Source organism: Ciconia boyciana, chromosome 2 (assembly GCF_034638445.1).
Source record: "Ciconia boyciana chromosome 2, ASM3463844v1, whole genome shotgun sequence".
Lineage (NCBI taxonomy): Eukaryota > Metazoa > Chordata > Aves > Ciconiiformes > Ciconiidae > Ciconia > Ciconia boyciana.
Window position 1 is genome coordinate 78,708,835 of NC_132935.1, and position 17,796 is coordinate 78,726,630.

Here is a 17,796-nt window from a genome sequence, read left to right on the forward strand (position 1 = left end):
TACTAGCCTCCTATGACACCAGTACCCAAATACTAAGTTCTTCAACTTTGTGCATGGATATCTAAGCTGCATTTGCTTGCAGACTGCCTCAGAAAGCTGCTTGGAGAGAAGTTCTGTGCAGAGTGATAATCTTGTGCTGGAATGAATTTGGGAGAGATGGAAGACCTTAGGTTAGCCTGTGTTGTTCTTCAGCATCCCACAGCTTGTAGAAATGTCTAACAAGCAATGGGAGTGGGGAAGGAAAGGAGTCAGTGTGTGTGCTCTTTTAGAGCCATTGGATAACTGGTGGTTCCTAGATGTGATTTTGTTGCTTTCTCAAAGAGAAGAGTAGACTGAAAACCTTTTTCTGCAGCAGGTGGTGAATCATGAGGTAGCAGAGTTTGCTGATCAGATTGGGATATTCAAAGTAGAGATAATGAGTGCCCATTGTAGAGAGCTGAGAAACATGTGAATATGTTTAACTGGAGAGCAGGGACTGTTCTCCAGCCCCAGTGGTGGGCATGGTTAGTGTCCGTACACTTAAATTCATCTGAGATTAATGTTAAGTGAGGAAAACTAGAGAAGGAAAAATTAACTTAATGTGTATGTGGATTTAGAGATTAGGGAAACTACATTTAAAAGACTGATTTACGTAACTGAAAAGCAAACGAAAGCTGCCATTGTGTTTGGTGCTGAGAACTGCTTCCCTGAGATAGCACATTACTTCGCAACATGTGGATACTCCAGCACCCTTCTCTGATTGAGAAGGGGTGGTGTGTGAGAGATACACACAGTTCTCCAGGTCTTTTTTAGTGTAGCATTGCTTTATATCTTCACGATGTATTGTCAAATCTTTCTAATGGCAGGCTGTACTATTAAAAGGTAGGTTGCAGGGTGAAACTTACTCTGCTGTAAAAGATAACTTGTATTAGCAACTGAAACAGGTGGGTTTTAAGTAGGAATTTTCTTTTTGTACAGGATTATTTTTCTCATGAAGAATAAAAACTGGAGACATTCCATACAGTGAAAAACCCCCCAAGTCAAATACACTTTCCACATGGTTCATACTGCTGCTCAGGAGCACCTATGATGTAATTTTTCTATTACCTTAGAACATGCTAGGTTCAAAACAGGCACCTTTTATAAATACCTGTGGGAGATGAAAAACATTAGAGAAGGGAAATTGTTTTTTTTATTTTTTGCTGCTACATGTACATCAGAATTCGTAAAAAGAGAGTGTATTTTCACATGACTATTTCTACTTTATCCATAGCATTCCAATACTATTTCAGTCAATTTGGGAATTAAGTCAGAAATTAATAAATATAATAACAATATGACTGCAGTCATCTGGAAATTGGAATATTCTTTCCTTCATATTACTGGTAACTTCTCTTTGTATGTAGGAAGGCCTGTCAGTTTTTGCAAAGCATCATGATGTATTTCAATAATAGACTCACAGCTTGTCTTTTCTAAAATATGTAGAAATGTAGTATACAAACTGTAAGCCAATCTGTGAGAAATGTGTTAAATGCAAAATCTGCTACTAAGGCAGACCTGTAGGTAATAATAGACAAGGTTATCATGGAAATGGCATTATTGCCAGTTTAATGGGCTTGTATTTGTCTTCCTGTTCACAGTATTAAACCCATTTGATTTTTAAAATACATTCTTTGGAAGGGAAGACTTTGTCATGTTCACTGCCAGAATTTAATTTTCCCTCCATGCATTCACTACCTAAAACCTGCTTCTTGTATGGTGCACAGAATTTGTAGGTTCATTCATAAAGCAAAACCTCTAGAGAATATTTTGAACCCAGGAAAGAGTAAATTAAAATATGAGCAATAAAGGTATTTCAAAATCTGTCAGAAAATTATAATATGGAAATTAAATTTTCTACTTTAAATATTACATAATCATAAACAGTTTTAAATTGTAATTCAATTAAAATAACATTTGTCCTAGGTGCACAGTAGTCTAACTATAAAAAAGCTTATGGAGCTATCTCAATTCACCTTGTGTTTTGTGCCTGTTGTAGTTGCCATTTTTACTGCTAGAAAAAGTCATTCTGCTAATTAGCAGTGATCTGGTATGCTTTATCAGCAACCTTAGAATCTATTTGCTCCACTGAAGTTCATCAGACAAAGTGAAAACATTTAATCTGTACAAATGTTTTTTAAAGTGTTGCAAAATGCCTTTGTATGCAGTTACACAGATCAGACAGGAGTTTGAAGAACATATATCTAAAAGTATGTAATTTATATTAGATACCATCTAGAGCCACGGCAGTGAACCAAACCAATCTCCCCTTCCTTGCATGCTCAATCCTTCTTTCAGGAGTTGAGTAACAAAAGGACTTCCAGGGAGTCTGTAAGGCCATTTGACATCCAGGTTGTAAAAATATTCAGGGAGGACAAGGCGATCACAGAGAAACAATTTCTGTGTCCCTGTTCAGTGAAGAAGAAATTGAAGAAATTCCCGCATTAAAATCCTTCTCAGAGGGATGGGGGAAGGAGGGCATATATAGATTGGTCTGAAATAGACCTTGGTTCCTGAAGACTATTAGGTAGCAAATGTGAAAATAAACTTCAAAAAAAGATTCTAGAAAGGGTCAGGGAAACTGTAGGTCTGTAAACTCAATGTCTTCATGAGGCAAAACCTGAAGCTGTAAGAATAGAGAATGGGATAAATGCATCCTATTTTGAAAGAAGTAAAGGGAAGTCTTTCCTTAAAAATGTTTTGAAGTTGTCTGAAGGCATCAACGAACACGTGGATGAGGCTGATTTAATTGATAGCTCTACCTGGATTTCCAAAAGACCTTTGAAAGAGTCCTTTGCCCAGGCCTTTTCAGTGAACTGAGTAGCTGGCAGGGAAGATCCACGCATAGGTAAATAGTCCTTTAAAAGACAAGGAACAGAAGGTAGGAGTGAATGATAGGTTCTTATATTTAGAATTAAAGAACAGAACAAGTGTGGAAGCATGGAGAATGTCTCTTCCCTGGACAAGTACCTCCATTTGTTTAATCATTGCTCTCAGCTAGTTTAAGAATAATAGCCTATTCCTAATAATGCTTTGTAGTATTTTAGGTGTCGATAATGTATAACCACATGTTGCTATACAGGGGTTGTCACTAATACCAGTATGAATGTGAGGTACTGTGCTAACTTTTGAGGTGTTAGTCAGAATATATCCCCACAAACCATGTGATTTAGAAAAAACTGGTTCAGGATGTCCAACGTGCTTCACACTAAGGCTTTGGAATAGAAAGCCTGACCTGACTAATGACATCTTGGCAGTTTTGAGGCACGAAGGAGAGAAAATGGCACCTTTTGCGTAAAGATGGAATGAGCTGGCGGCAGCAGGATGAAGAAGTTTTAATATTTACTTCATTCCTTCCTGAATGTAAACCAAATCAAGTACTTCCTTTGTCCTGACTTGCTGACTCTTGATAGCATTTGCCTGACACCAGAAAATTGAACTTTAAGGTTTCCTGAGAGTAAATTTTCTTGTTAGATGCCTTCCAATTAAGAATTAAACCAAATGCTGACTGGAGATCTCAATATAGTTCAAAATGCTAATGAAGGTCTTAAAAAACATTACAAACACATATAAGAGTGTCATCATTAAAAACTTTGGCTCTGAAGACATTCTGGAATCAATTTAATCCAATTCTGTAGGTTATCACTTTCCTTGGTTATACACCACTATTGTTATTCTCCCTTCTGCTCCACATCATTCTTTGCGAAGTACGTAGCCAAAGACTACTGTTTCCTAGCACAGGCTGCCAAATTACGAAAAATGAACTTGATAAAAGTTTGTTGTAGTCATCAGACAAGCAGAACAAATACTTGAAGCTTATCCAGTTCATTATGAATACTGATAGAGAAAAATATTACCGAAGAAAAACATTCTTATATAAATCATAATTTCATATAGGTAGATATCTCAAAAAATACTATTTCAAAATGCCTAATTACTGTTGTCTATCAATTACATTAAAACACATATTAATTGCCAACAGTTTGCAATGCAATAGAAAAATTATATTGAGTATATGTTCTTACTGTAATTTAATCATGTAATACTAAACTGTCCATTGATTTTAATGTCATTATATATTGATAACTGAGCATATGTAGCATATGTAATACACAGTGCAGTTACACACAATAGAAACTACAGTGATTGGGGAAGAAAGCTGAAATCATCATTATGGTTTTGAGGGTAATCTCATGTCCAGTTAGGCATACAAGAAGTTAGTACATTAATAAAGAGCACATATGTGATTATCAGTTCATTGGTCTGTTTGTCCTGCCTTCTCCTGGTAGCTTTTGAACCTATTGATTAATTTCTGTAAAACTTGCCAGAAGGGGAGATGTTTCAAGATATATAATATATGAAGAAATTTCATGAAGGCTGGTAGACAATAATATGAAATAAACTTCATGAAAACTGGTAGCTAGTACAGGAGAGATAGCCTAGTAATACTTCTGCTGAGGGAAAGGAAGGAGAAATCTACTGTTACACTGTAGATTTGGCAGCGTGTTTCTGGTCCTGTAAGTAAATATATTTATATTACAGATTTTAGTCTTTTTTTTTTTTAAAGAGTGAAGCAGATTAATTTATTGGAAAAGACTGAGGGTATCTCAAAAATCAGACATGGTACTATTTCTGTAACATATCAAAGATTGATGTATTAACCCCATAGATTACTTTTTTAAAGTAAATTGTTTAAAATTTATGGTATTAAATGTCATTTGTTTTATACCACACTAGTACTCATTCCTATATGAGATCCAGGACCTAAAAATGAATCTCAGTCTTTTGGGGATAACATTTTAGTTTTTAAGATGTATGAGAGTATCAGTTGTTTACAGATTCTGCTTCCAAGATTCAAGCCAAACCCAAAGTTACTGTTAGTTTTACCTAAATATATATCTGAATAGGTTTGAATTTTTTGTTTGTTTCAATTAATTGTATATTCAAATGTGTTTGAACAGTTTTAGTAGTAAAGAAATAAAATTATCCCAGAGGTGCAGGTAAACACAGAAAGAGCTCTCTGCAGGCAAGAAGGGGAGTGGAGTGGCTGGCTGGTTCCTTCTGAACAAAGAGAGTATGAGTTCCCCTCTGGCAAAAAATTATTTTAGATTCAAAATATGAAGAGTTATTAATTAGAGTCAATGATATTGATTATGTGTATTACACGGAAGTGATCTAAAGGGACCGTAACTCTGATTCTTGTTTCTGGTGTATTTTTCCTGGTTTTGATTCAAGAGCTTGAATGATCTGGTTTCATCTACACTGGCATACAGATAGGCTCTGTGTATGCACAAAGCTGAATAAAATAAATCCAGTCATTCTACAGAACAGCCTGGAGCTATGAGAAACTTCAATCTGTAATAATGGTAAAAAGAAAATCACATCAAATAACATAGATATTACAGAAAAGGAATATCCTGCTCGTGTCCACAATGCTCTGATTGCAAAAAGCTACAAAGAGAATTACACATGCAAATTAGAAGACAGCGTCACAACTTCCCAGCTTGTAAAATGACATTGATTACCCTTCCACAAATGGACTTTTTACCAAGTTTATTTTAGCACTGAAAATATGGAGCAGTTTGCTGACGTCTGGAATAATGAGTAATTAAAACTCTTATTTTTTTGTTGTTTCTCAGTTGTTTTGAGAAATCTTAGGTTGTTGGGGTTTTTTAGCATTTTCTTTTTTTTAATCAGGTCATTTCTTGCAAAACTGCAATTTGTTTTTCTACTTATCTTTCTGAAAAACACTTGAGATTCTCCTTGATATAGACAAATGGTCTGAGGATACCGGAGCTTCCTGTTTCTTCTCTTCATCTTATTGTGGCCTTCATGAGTATTTAAGGATTTAAATACCTTTTACCTTTCAGAGTATTAAATATAATGTTGCAGTCTTTAAAGGAATTGATTTTTACTCTTAATTGCTGAGGAAGTAAGTCTCCAGTTGCCCATATTCTGTCTGTCCCTCAGCCTGTCATGTTCTGTACCCAAATAACTTTTAATTCATGAACTTTTACCACCAGCTCTGAAACAGAAATAGAAATCCAAAATATTGCTACATTCCTTTATGAAAGACAGGAGCTTTCATGATAGACACTCCAATTTAGTGATCTCACTAAGACAAATATAGGAAAAGGCCAGTTGTTACAGGGTGTAACAGCAGCTGGTGGACCAGGCACCACGTGATCACTAGTTTTAGTGCTATTGCTATAACAATCTTTGGCCTGTTCGAGGAGTTGGAAGTGTAAGTAAGGAAATAAATGGGCAAACGATACAAATCCATAGGAATCCAGACTTTATTAATTTTGCTACTCCTCAAACTGCTTGTTTTTGAAACAGTGGCTGCCTTATGGGCAAACCGTCTTGTGTTTTCAATTCTGTCATCCTTGTTTGCTATCACATAGCTATAGATATTGCAGATGCTGAACTGTATTAAAATGTTGGAACTCTTGACTTTGGACCTCCATAGGTCCGGAAATGTGAAAGAAAACAAGTCAGCATCATATGACTGGCCAGAGCTCCATGGGCAAGAGTGTTGCATGGAATAGCTGGAGAACCTTCTGAACACATGTACTAAAATAATGGTATTTGGCATAGTACATGGTGACCATGCGAATGCCTAATTTACATGGTGGCTAAGCATTTCCTTTTTAAATGCTGCTTTTCAGTTTCTTTTAAGTGTACCCAGTGTTGTTCTTTTTAGCTGAATTTTGTCCGAATCTAAAACTGTACAGGTTCCAAAAGTACAGACTTGTTCCCTAGCTTGGTTAGTCACACCACAGACCATCAAATGAAAGATCAAATAGGGAGAAAGACTATTCATCTTTGCAGAGCTAAAGAAATTGCGCCTTGGCAATGACACCAGAATTCTTTTTCCTCCCATTAATTTCCATGCAGATGATATAAATTATAGCCTTTCTTGCCCACCCCCCAGCTTCCATTTCTTCAGCTTTCTTATCCAGAAGAAAAGTGGAATCTAACTATTAAAATAGTTATTAATTGTTTGTGTTGGGGGGGGGGTGTGGTAAAAATTCTGTTCATGCAAGAATTGCAGGAAGGAGCTGTACAATATCTAAGAGGAAAGAAATGCAACAAAATAATTCATAAACTGGAGGCTTTCCACATAGGGAAACTCTATAGACAACTCTGATTTTTATATTCAGTATTTGAACAAGAGTTACTAAGATATTTAACAAATGATTTATGCTTCAGTTCAGAATCAGCAACCTAGATTATAATTCTTTCATTTTTATATGGTATAATATTTCCTTGTATACATATACCTTTGTAGGCAGCTTTCATCAGTTGAACTAGGAAGATGTACCATTACTGTGTAATCTATATAATACACTACATTTTTTTGAGCAACTCAGTGAACTTTAGTACTCTCTTGAGAAATTAGTCATAGCTACTTAACTTTGTCTTCATTTGCTTTTAAATACACTCTATTTTGATAGTTAAGCACTAGACAGCAGATTACTTTATATTCACTGATACTGAAAAATACATGTGCTTGAATGTAAAAATACAATTTAGAAAATGCCCTATTGCCTGGAAGTGCTTACAGTTTTCTGTAGGTCACAAGAAATGGAAGAGAGATCAGGCATGACCATGTTCCTTAAGTGATTAGAGGTACAAGCTGGTACTTGGAGTACCTAGAGATACTTCCCGATGGTATCTTGGCGTTCCTTGCATTAATTTTTGACTCATATTTAGATCACCTTCTGTAGACATTGAATTTATTCATTGATTAAGCAGAAACTTCACCATAGTGTACACTTAATGGATATATCTAAAGGGTGCAGATGGCCCAGGAGATGGACTTGCCCCTCCAGTGGCTGTACAGAGAGATTAGAACTTCTGCTGTGTGACTCAGTGTTTCCATATGGTGAATTGAATGGGAGCTTACTAGAGTTTAGGTATATTGTGGGGTTTGGTGTTTTTTTTTTTTTCATACAGTGTCTGTTTGTAAAGGAAATGAACTAGGTTCATGCAACACTGTCTTTGAGGTCACCCAGGTCTTTTTCTGCTGTTGAGTTACCATCATTAGTTACACCCTTTTCCACAGCTCAGGCTTGTCCTCCTCGGCAGAAGCCCTAACCATGTTGTGTAGTCTATTCAGGTGCCCCTTAGTTCCCTTATAGAGGTTCTTGGCTACAGTTTTATCTGCACAGTTGATCAGAGCTCTCACAGCAAGATGCAGAGTTTCTTACCAGAAGATCCACCACATCTTCTCTTATTATCCAACATTCATCTGGGGCAGAGGAAGGCAGGGGTGGGGAGAAAAAAAAAAAAGAGGAAAAGAGGAAGAGCTGCAAAGTCCTAGCCTAGAGAAATGACAAGGTAGAAGATTGGTTTGACTCAGGATTTCATTCCAAGTGCTTCGGTCCAGGTAGGATTCACAGCATGGAGTCTTCTCAGAGCAGGTGCCTGAACAGGAGGAACTTTTTGTATGATTGCATACTGATTAGAGTACTTGCTTAGGAAATAGGAAGCTCAGTTACTTTTTTTGGACTGGGGAAAACTTTGAACCTGTTCCTTCTAGGAGAATGCCTGTGAGACTTTAGAGCAAACCTGGGATGGAGCTTGTCTCCAGCTCACATGTTGGAACTGGACTGCAGTGCAACATCCACAACATCCACATGAAAAATGCAAGACTTAGGAGGTGATACTCAGCAAGAAGTATATATGTTGTTTAATTTGTTTAGTAATGTTAATTGCATTTTCCATTTAACAGTCTACTGACAATACGTATTTCACTCAGTAACTCTTCAGTGACAAATACAGAAATATTGACTCAAGCCAGACCACATACAGGCAAAAAATCTGTTGGTCTGAGTTAGAAACGAGTTAATCCATTTCTTGGAAATTTTGTTCTAAGTTAATACCCTAGTGACACATTTCTGAATGAACTCCATGCTAGCCAAAAAATAAACGATGTTTTGAACAGTTTCTATCTACATATTCACTTATACACTTACGTGTTACATGTACACTAAGTATGGCAATGGCTGAGATCTCTGACTTGTCTTTGAACAGCCTAATTCAGGTACTGGAAGCCAGCACAGAGCTTCATGTGGGCTGAATTACCCATTGAGAATCTGAAAAGCCTGGTTAATTAGCTTCCTTGCCTGTCAGTCACTTGTTTCCATCTATTTTCTCACTTCAGCTAGTTCAGTCATAAAACTCTAATCTGTTTTTCTATGGCTGTGAAGATGATACTCATAATTTACTCCTCCATCTACCTATCATAGTGTACTTTTTTTATTTTGATTGGTTATATTCCTGAAGTTTTGCTTTAAACAGTCTATAACTTTATGAAGCTGGACAGTACATTAGTAAGTTTGTGTGTGGCTTTTCAACAATGATCCGTACATAGGGATGATGACAGCACACTGTTGATTTCAGTTCAAATGAGTGTTCATTCTGTTACTAAACCTTCCTACTGCATATCTGAGAATTTTCTATGCCCAGCAATCTTTATTTTCAGGCATTTGTTCTCATTTCATAATTTCATTTCAAAAACCAGCGGTGACTGCCAGTTGGAACACCCTACCCCTGCACTGTAATCTCTCACGCAAGATCTTTGTTCACTAATCCATGTCTGCTAAGAGTACCGTGACATTGCTGACATCAAAACAGAATCAAGCAGTTGTGATTTACAAAGAATTATAAAAATACTTTGAGTTCAAATGTTTTTCTTTATATCGTCATCTCTTATGGCTTTTTAAAATATTGGCTGTTGTGAAATGTTTCATTTAAACTATTTCTTATCCCTCTACTTCATAAAAGAGGTTCTTTGGAGAAAGTGAGAAATGTAGATTTTTCTCCTTTTTTTTATCTTTATGTATTTTAGAAAATTTTAAAACCTCAAATTTTGCTTTTAGAAACATTATAATGCCATGATCTTAAAGTTTTAGGGAAAGAAAGAAAAGTTTTATCAAATTAAAAACATCAATCCTTTTTGTGGCAACGGTGTATAGTTCCTGCTTTTAGCTTTGTGGAACCATGAGAGGTGAGATGTCAGACATGTCAGAGATGGAGGAACAGGTATTGCCTGTAATGATGTTATAATTTGTGAGAAAAATAAAAGCATTTCTTTAAAACTCTCATTTTAAGGTGTGCATTTATAAAAGGAGCATTAAAACTTCATGTATTTTTCTGTGAATAAAATGTATTCCTCAAGGAGATGGATTTCTGTTAATAGGACAGTTTCTGTTTTTGAACCACTGTAGCATACTGTCCGACTTTTTTTCTGACATCTCTGGCTCTTTCACTACTAGCAGTCCACAAAGGATTGCCTGGTACATAAGTACACCAAAACCAACCATGAATGATCACTGGGGAAATCTATCATAAACCTCATGATTAGATTAACTGTGGAGAAATAATGGAATTTTACTTCCCTTCTTCCTCCTTCCCTTCCAGACCGTGAGCACTACAACATCATGTGGTACCTGTAATCCAGGCTATATGATACACTAGGGCCTTGCAGATAGAGACCCACTCTGATCAGATTGCAGCTGTATCTCAATTTCAGTTCCCTTTTAATATTATCTGGTTTTTATTGAATTCAGAATTTGTTTCATTACTCTGCTGTGTTTCTTCTGCTCTGAGTGAGCTAGGATGGGTAAATATGTCTCTTTTTGCAGCAATAAGTTGGAGACAGCTGAAAGCGCTAGCATCACCACACAGTATTCTGTCCTTTTCGAAGTTCAAGCACAGGAAAGGCCTGCCTCTCTCCTCTCTTTACTTTCTCTGAAAGGTCCCAGACAATTAATAAATAAAACAGGATTCTTTAAGCAAACTTATTTCTCATGTTCATGTGTTGTTGTGTACACTGAGTATCTGATGCTGTAAGTTTGACCCTAAATTTTATAGATTACGTTTCGTGGTTTAGGCAAAGGCAGTTTTTTGGTAGTAGTGAAAAGTATATTCTAGTAGAGAGATGTCAGATCTCACTTCTTAAACATTGCTTAGCATCACCAAGGTTAATATTGATAGCTGACTGACAGATAGTAGTGGGCCAGGCTGAGATAAAATGCAGGTCAGGCTGTTGATGTAAGTGAATCTTTTCACCCCTTAATCATATGGCACTGCAAAAGAAAATGTCTCGCCAGAAGAGCATGGCAATAACATGGCTTCTGATGTTGTTGTTAGGAGCCATAGCTATTGTTTTACATCAGTAGATCATGATCCCACCTAATTAATACTCGGCAGTGGATGTATAACATGAACTGAATTTCTTTTTCAGACAATGTATACCTCATTGAATAGGCAAACATGTTGTTCGTTATCATTCTTATTTAATCCTAAATGAAAATGGTGTTACTGCTTGGGATTTTACCACTAATTGTGAAGGCTTTTAGAAAGGTGAACCTGTGCTAGAAATCAAACACAAGCAAAATACATAACTGCAGCAACCTTTCATTTCAGGTTAGGATTATATTCTGTTAATTTGTTTATATAAATTCCCTGACACTTCTTTTTTTTTATCCCCTAGATATTGGCAAATGTAATCATCTTTATCTGCGGAAACTTGGCAGGAGCATACCACAAACACCTCATGGAACTTGCACTGCAGCAGACGTATCAGGACACGTGCAACTGCATCAAATCCCGTATCAAGTTAGAATTTGAGAAGAGGCAACAGGTAAAGTCACACCCACGTCTGGGTCTGTTTTGCTGTGTTCACACTATCCTCCTATTCATCACTATATAATCCAGTTTGCTAATGCAAAAACACTTACTGAATTACTGAAAGTTACTTAGCGAAATATGCAAAGTCTTTTGAACAGGGTTGTGCACAATTTCCATCTGAATATAAGAAGGCGTTACAATTATTTCTGTTGTCAAATGCATGTTTTCTTTCATTTGTTCTATGGAAATATTTTATGATAAATAAAGTTGAAAATGCTATATAGGTTGTGTTTGCACACTCTTTTGTTGTCCTCACTGAATGAGCTGTGAGATGTACATGTGCGCTTTGGGAATCGTCAGTTCTTCATGCCCAAGACCAATACTGCAAAATAACTGCGAGAAGATATTACTGCACTGTTTTTGAAAAACAGTTGAAACTACAATACTGATGAATCATGTGATATAGTTCTAGGGGTCAGGTATGTTAAGAGGAGCTAAGGGAATTGCATAATGAGACTATCTGTCATTTATTGTAGCAGCTGAATAAAAGGCTTCTCTGATTGCTTTATATAGTTCTTTTTCTCCTTGCAAGTTCTGTACAGTGCCTATCATCCTGATAGATAGGTGCTTCATTTAAGAGAATTTGAAATACAAATTAGTTCATCAAGTAGTAAAGAAGATAGGTGTATTTTGCTTTGAAGGTCACCAGACTCAAACTTCTATGAACTGTTAAGGGTTGGAGAATAGAGCCTTCACAGACACATTTCTGTTGTCATAAAAAGTGCATGGAGAGGTACATCTTGTATGTCCCAGCTGACCTTAACTGTCATGTCTGTCCCACAAATACCTGCAGCCATTTTAAATGGAGGTTTTCAAGATCCATTGCCGACGCTTTTTTTGCAGAAAAAGCAGATGGAGAGTCCATACCAGGACTTTAACAAGGGATGTGTGTTCAAAGGACTAACCTTATTCTGCTGGGCACTTGGGTTGCATACTGGCTGAAGATGCTGCAAAACCTTTAAGGTAGTCTTAAGGAGAATGTTTTACAGTAGAGGCAGGCTTTGATGGTTAGATGCAAAATCTGCATAAGGTACTGCTGCAGGAGAGGTTGTGTAAGAGCAGTCATGTATAAGTTTCCATCCCTGCGCCCATGAGCTGTGTGAAGTGAATCAGTAGGCTTTATAACTGATAGTACACAATGCACATTTTACTGTCTATTGAGAATATGGGTGAGAGTATCTCCAAATTAGTTCCAGTGAGACAGCTTGTGAGCACAGAGCAACCACTGCTAGGTATCTGGGAGCAGTACTGCTCCAGACTGGGCAGTCTCCAATGATGTGGGGCTGATGGGATGGCTTCTAGGCTCGTGGTGACTTTGTAGAAGATGGTTAATGCTGTTCCCTGTGCTTAGGCCTCTGCTGCCAGAAGAATGTATGCAGACCATAATCAAAGAGCGTAATTCATAGCAGGCATCAAGGTCTCCCTTATTCAGGAGAGACCTGAGCTCTTAGCTTCCTGAGCACAGTTGTAAGGGCCCAGGTTTCTACTGTTGCTTGCTTTTTCCTACAGGCATAGGAAATGCATTGGTGTATCTGCCAGAATCAGGAGGGTGTGTTACTGGACACTGTCAGTAGGTGAACTCAAGGGGGTAAGAATGCTGCTTGTAGAAGTCAGTAGTTAGAACAGACATAGTTCTAGCTGGTGGTTTCTGTAAATGTGTATTATTCCCTAAAGACTACTAATTTTTATGGAAAGACATAAGTAAGTAATTTTGATTTCCTGGCACTTCTGAAGGTCTTGCAAAAATGGTTGAGAACCTCACAATGGAGAGAAGCAAAAATATCTGGAATCCTGTGCCAGATGCTTCCTCTTTGTGGTTTGTAGGAGTTGTGTTTCTAATATGCTGGAGTGCAGCAAGATGGAAAGCAGCAACAGCCATCTTTCATTGATAAATTGTGTTGTTGTTATAGAATAATGAAGGACATTGTACGTATTTGTGTTATATATATATATAAAAAAGTATGTGTTGTCATATTTGTGTTTTGATAGAAATAAATATTTCAAATTAGTTAAGACATCTACACAGCTCTAAGTAGTGTATTGGAGGTCTGGATTAATAAGAAATGGATCAATGTCTCGTTAAACGGAAGTAAGTGAAATATTCTATGAATGTTAATGATCTTCCTGACCTCCAGTGAACCATTAGCTCATCAGATCTTCCTACATAGATTTCTTTAGCCTTTATCCTCTCAACCCCATAATATGTCATCTATCTTGTGTCACAGTTTTTCCAACCAAAAAGACAAGGAGGTGCACATCCTTATTATCACACTTATGAATGCTAGATATTTAAATGTGGAAAGGTAAATGAGCATTAATTTGATAAGTTGTGGGTTTTTTTCCCAGGGTTAACATACTTCGTTGTTTGCAAACTTTAGTCCAGAAGTGGATGTACTTTAGTCTGTCTTTTAAGACTGCTTGTTTTGCCAAGAAGATACAGAAGATCATCCACACTGTTAGTATTCAGGGAGCAAGTCAATCATATTGCCGGCTATTTTTAGAGGATTGGGATACATTGAAACAGTAGGAGCAGGTGCATTTTAAAAAACATCCAGTTTGATCAAAGCCTTTATTAGCCTGTGAAAGGTTGTAGCATGACCCTTGATTCTACATCTCTTTAACAAGAAAAATTTAATGTACTTCAGTGAGAAGTAACACAAGCTACTTGTATCCAAGTGCAGAGCGTAGGATGTGCTTCTAAATGCTTAGGGCTCCAGATCAAATTTGCAAATTTGTCCAGATCATGGACATCATGTCTTTTATAATTGTTTTTGAAAGATGTACAATTTATGTTGCAAATTATTCCATGGATTTCCTCTTATTTTGTTTGAAAGTAGTCTCATACAAATGTAGCCAACTGTTGTTTTTCAGTTAGGGTTTTTTTGTGTGTCTTTGAATAGCCTTTTTGAGAATACCATTTTGATTGTATCAATAGATAAGTATATTGAATTACCACTCAACAATTATGCCGAAGAACTCAAGAGAAACATCAAATCAACTGTTTTCAAGTGAGACCAGCGTACATTAGTATCTGGTGAAATAGGGGTGCGCGTATATATACCGAGGTACAAGTCAGACATATTGTACCCACACCACTGTGTATTTCTGTTAGGGCACAGCAAAGGCTGACTGCTTCCAAAGGAATGGGAAGCCATGGGTGATGACACCTCCTAGCAGGGCAGGGACCTCACCAGCCGGGGCCCTGTGCCACAGCACAGGGTGAGCTGGGCAAACCCGGTTGCTGGCAGCCAGGGTCGAGCAAGAGTCCAGAACACCAGCCAAGTTTGTGGTGATGAGGCAGGTCTGAGGCCAACCCACAGCTCAGGGTCAGGTCCAGCAATTGCTAGGCAGGTCCAAGGTGAAGCCGGGAAGTCAGTCCAGGGGCGAGGATCAACAGGGTCCACAGCCAGCTCCTACAGCATGGCTCAGGCAGAGGCTGAGCTGAAATGAGGCTCCTGGGCCATGGGCAGAGGATGAGGATGGAGGCCCAGGTGAGGCTGGTCAGGGACAGTAAGGCCAGTCAGTGCCCCCAGGGCCTTTACAATTTTACGTGATTTATTGCATAGGAATCATACTTATGCTTGGCTTGGGTTTGCCCTATATAATGTGTGTTTGCCTGCAGGTGTAGATGTGTAGATGTTTATGCGTATTCCGAACCCCACCTTTATGAACTGTGTTTTTGTATGGCTGTGTTTGATAACACTGGACACTCTGGATTTTATTTCCATTAGTGTACTTTGTTGTGAGAGTCACTTTTAAACTCCTGTGGTAAAAGGCAGTAATTTCAGTGCCCACTTTGGTGTTTCTCATGCAGCTTTTCTATCTTTTCAGTGTATATAAAAGAGAAACGTGAAACTATTCTGACCTCTATTAATTTGCAGCCTTATTTCAAGATACATATTTAAAATAGCCTCTCATAATGTTATTTGTCTCACTGATACAGCCTGGCTGACAGTTTGTAGGGGTAATGACTCACGAACACTGAGTGCAAGATCTTAACGCTGACAAGCAGTTAGCATAATTGCTCTTCTCTCTCTCTTCTGGTGCTTTGAATCATGAGACATAGGAATATACACTGCGAAATTCTTACAACATCGCAGGGAGGTGTTTGTAAGGTGTTGGTGTTCAGTGGGTTCTCTAAAATGCTGTCTTTGAAAAGGAGGCAGTATAATGATGGTTTTAGAAACAACACTCAGGTAGCAGATGAAAATGAATGAGGTTTCAAATCATTGAGTGGGATTTTAATTTTTTCACCGAAACATGGTGAAGTATACCATTCATTACAGGAACTGAAATATTTAAAAATTGTTTTTAAATTCATCTAAAACAGAGAAGCCTCATACATTTCTGAGACTTGAGGCTGTTAGTGAAGAACAGAAACATGTGAAATACATTATTTGGAACTAATATATAAAATGTGGATTCCTGTAAGTTCAATTAATGCATTTTAAAATGTAAGCTACTAATATTTTCATGAACTTAGAATATTTTTTTTCTAAGGGCTTCCTCATTTTCCTCTTTTTTTCTACATAGCTTCAAGGCTAGTAAGCAGGAAAAACAAAAACTAGTTTTGGTCTTTTAAATTTTAGAATCTATTTTCTACTCCAGGCGTGTTTGTACACATGCACATGGGTGAGATGTCAATCCTTTCTATTAATCTACATGCCATAACCAGAATTAAAGGCTGTTCTGAAGAAGAACTTAAGTGCCAAGTTCTGGATGATAGACCATGTGGAAGATGCATAGAGTATGCAAATAGAAACTGGAGAGAGTCCACCGAAGGGCTACAGGGATAATTAGGGGACTGGAGCTCGTGGCAGATGATGACTCAGGGAACTCGCGATATTTAGCCTGCAGAAGAAAAGGCTTTGGGGGGGACACCTAACATCCACCTACTGCCTGAAGGAGCTTACGGAGAAGATGTGGTCAGATTTTTCTCAAAGGCACACAGTGAAAGGTTGAGAGGCAATAGGCACGAGTTGCATCAGGGCAAATCCTGGGTGGAAGGAGGTAAACAATTCTTCCCCAAGAGAGGGATTAAGAACTGGGAAAGGCCACCAGGAGAGGTGGTGGAATCTGTGTGCAGGGAGATTTTCAAGACTCAACTGGACAAGTTGTTACACTTCAACTCTTGTTGTGGGCAAAAGGGAACACACTATAAATACAGAGCTCAGAATCTATTGTTAGTCTAAGTAAAGTCTTAACAATCTAATGAAAATACAACAATTATGAGTAGCATTTCAGTTACAATAATAATAACAGTCACAGTCCACGTTACCTAATTAACACAGAAAAGTGTAAATGCAGATAAAACTGTAATGCAGAAAGTCTAGTATATCCCCTTTTTCTGTGGTATTATCCTCAGTCTTCTGTAACCACGTAGCCCTGCAATACAGTACTGCCATTGCCATGTGCTTTGTATTGCGTTTGCAAGGCCTCAGGGTTAAGGCTGTCTGAATTTTTTTTACCTTCCTGGAGCTTTGTTTTTACTTGATTTAGCTGTAACACCATTTTTTCTAATGGCAAGGTGGCTATAGTTAATTAATTTTACTCTTCTTATGGCATGGTAAAACCATAGTTATTATACAGATAATAGCAAAGAACAACTATTCTGTGAAGAATGAGATATTTACAACTGTAACATAATGTGGAAAAATACAGACCTGGTGTCATAGTGGAAGCCTTAAGAAGTGGAGACACAGAAATGCAGTGCAGAGGAATACAGGCATGCAATGACTGGAGATGGGGCACAGGCTTGGCACTGGAGACCACAGGTTTATAGGTAGTTCACCACTGCTCAGTTAAAGAAATGCAGACCGGGATCTGGACAAAAGTGTTCTTAGGGGGAACAAAGAACAAGTTCTAACACATATAAAACACCATATATATTAAATTTGGTTATAGCATGGACTTGCAGACCAACAAAGAAAGAGAAAGGTATAAATGTGTGTTATATATATATAAAAAATTACCCCAAGGAGATCCTAGATTGAGGAAGAAGTAACCATCAGCATCAACATCAGTGTCACACTCCTCAGAAAGGACTCCAGATGCTGAAGACTTGCTGAAAATCTTCTC

General features: G+C 37.6%; 1 protein-coding gene across 8 annotated transcripts in view; it reads left to right on the forward strand.

Annotated features, from left to right (window-relative positions):
* The window catches only part of ADCY2 (adenylate cyclase 2), a 237,679-nt gene that overhangs the window by 99,062 nt on the left and 120,821 nt on the right, over positions 1 to 17,796 (forward strand). For all 8 annotated transcript variants that reach the window (XM_072853064.1, XM_072853066.1, XM_072853061.1 and 5 more), the window contains one exon: positions 11,522 to 11,671. In XM_072853064.1, the coding sequence (XP_072709165.1) occupies positions 11,522 to 11,671 (150 nt within the window). The remainder of the gene's footprint in view (positions 1 to 11,521; positions 11,672 to 17,796) is intronic.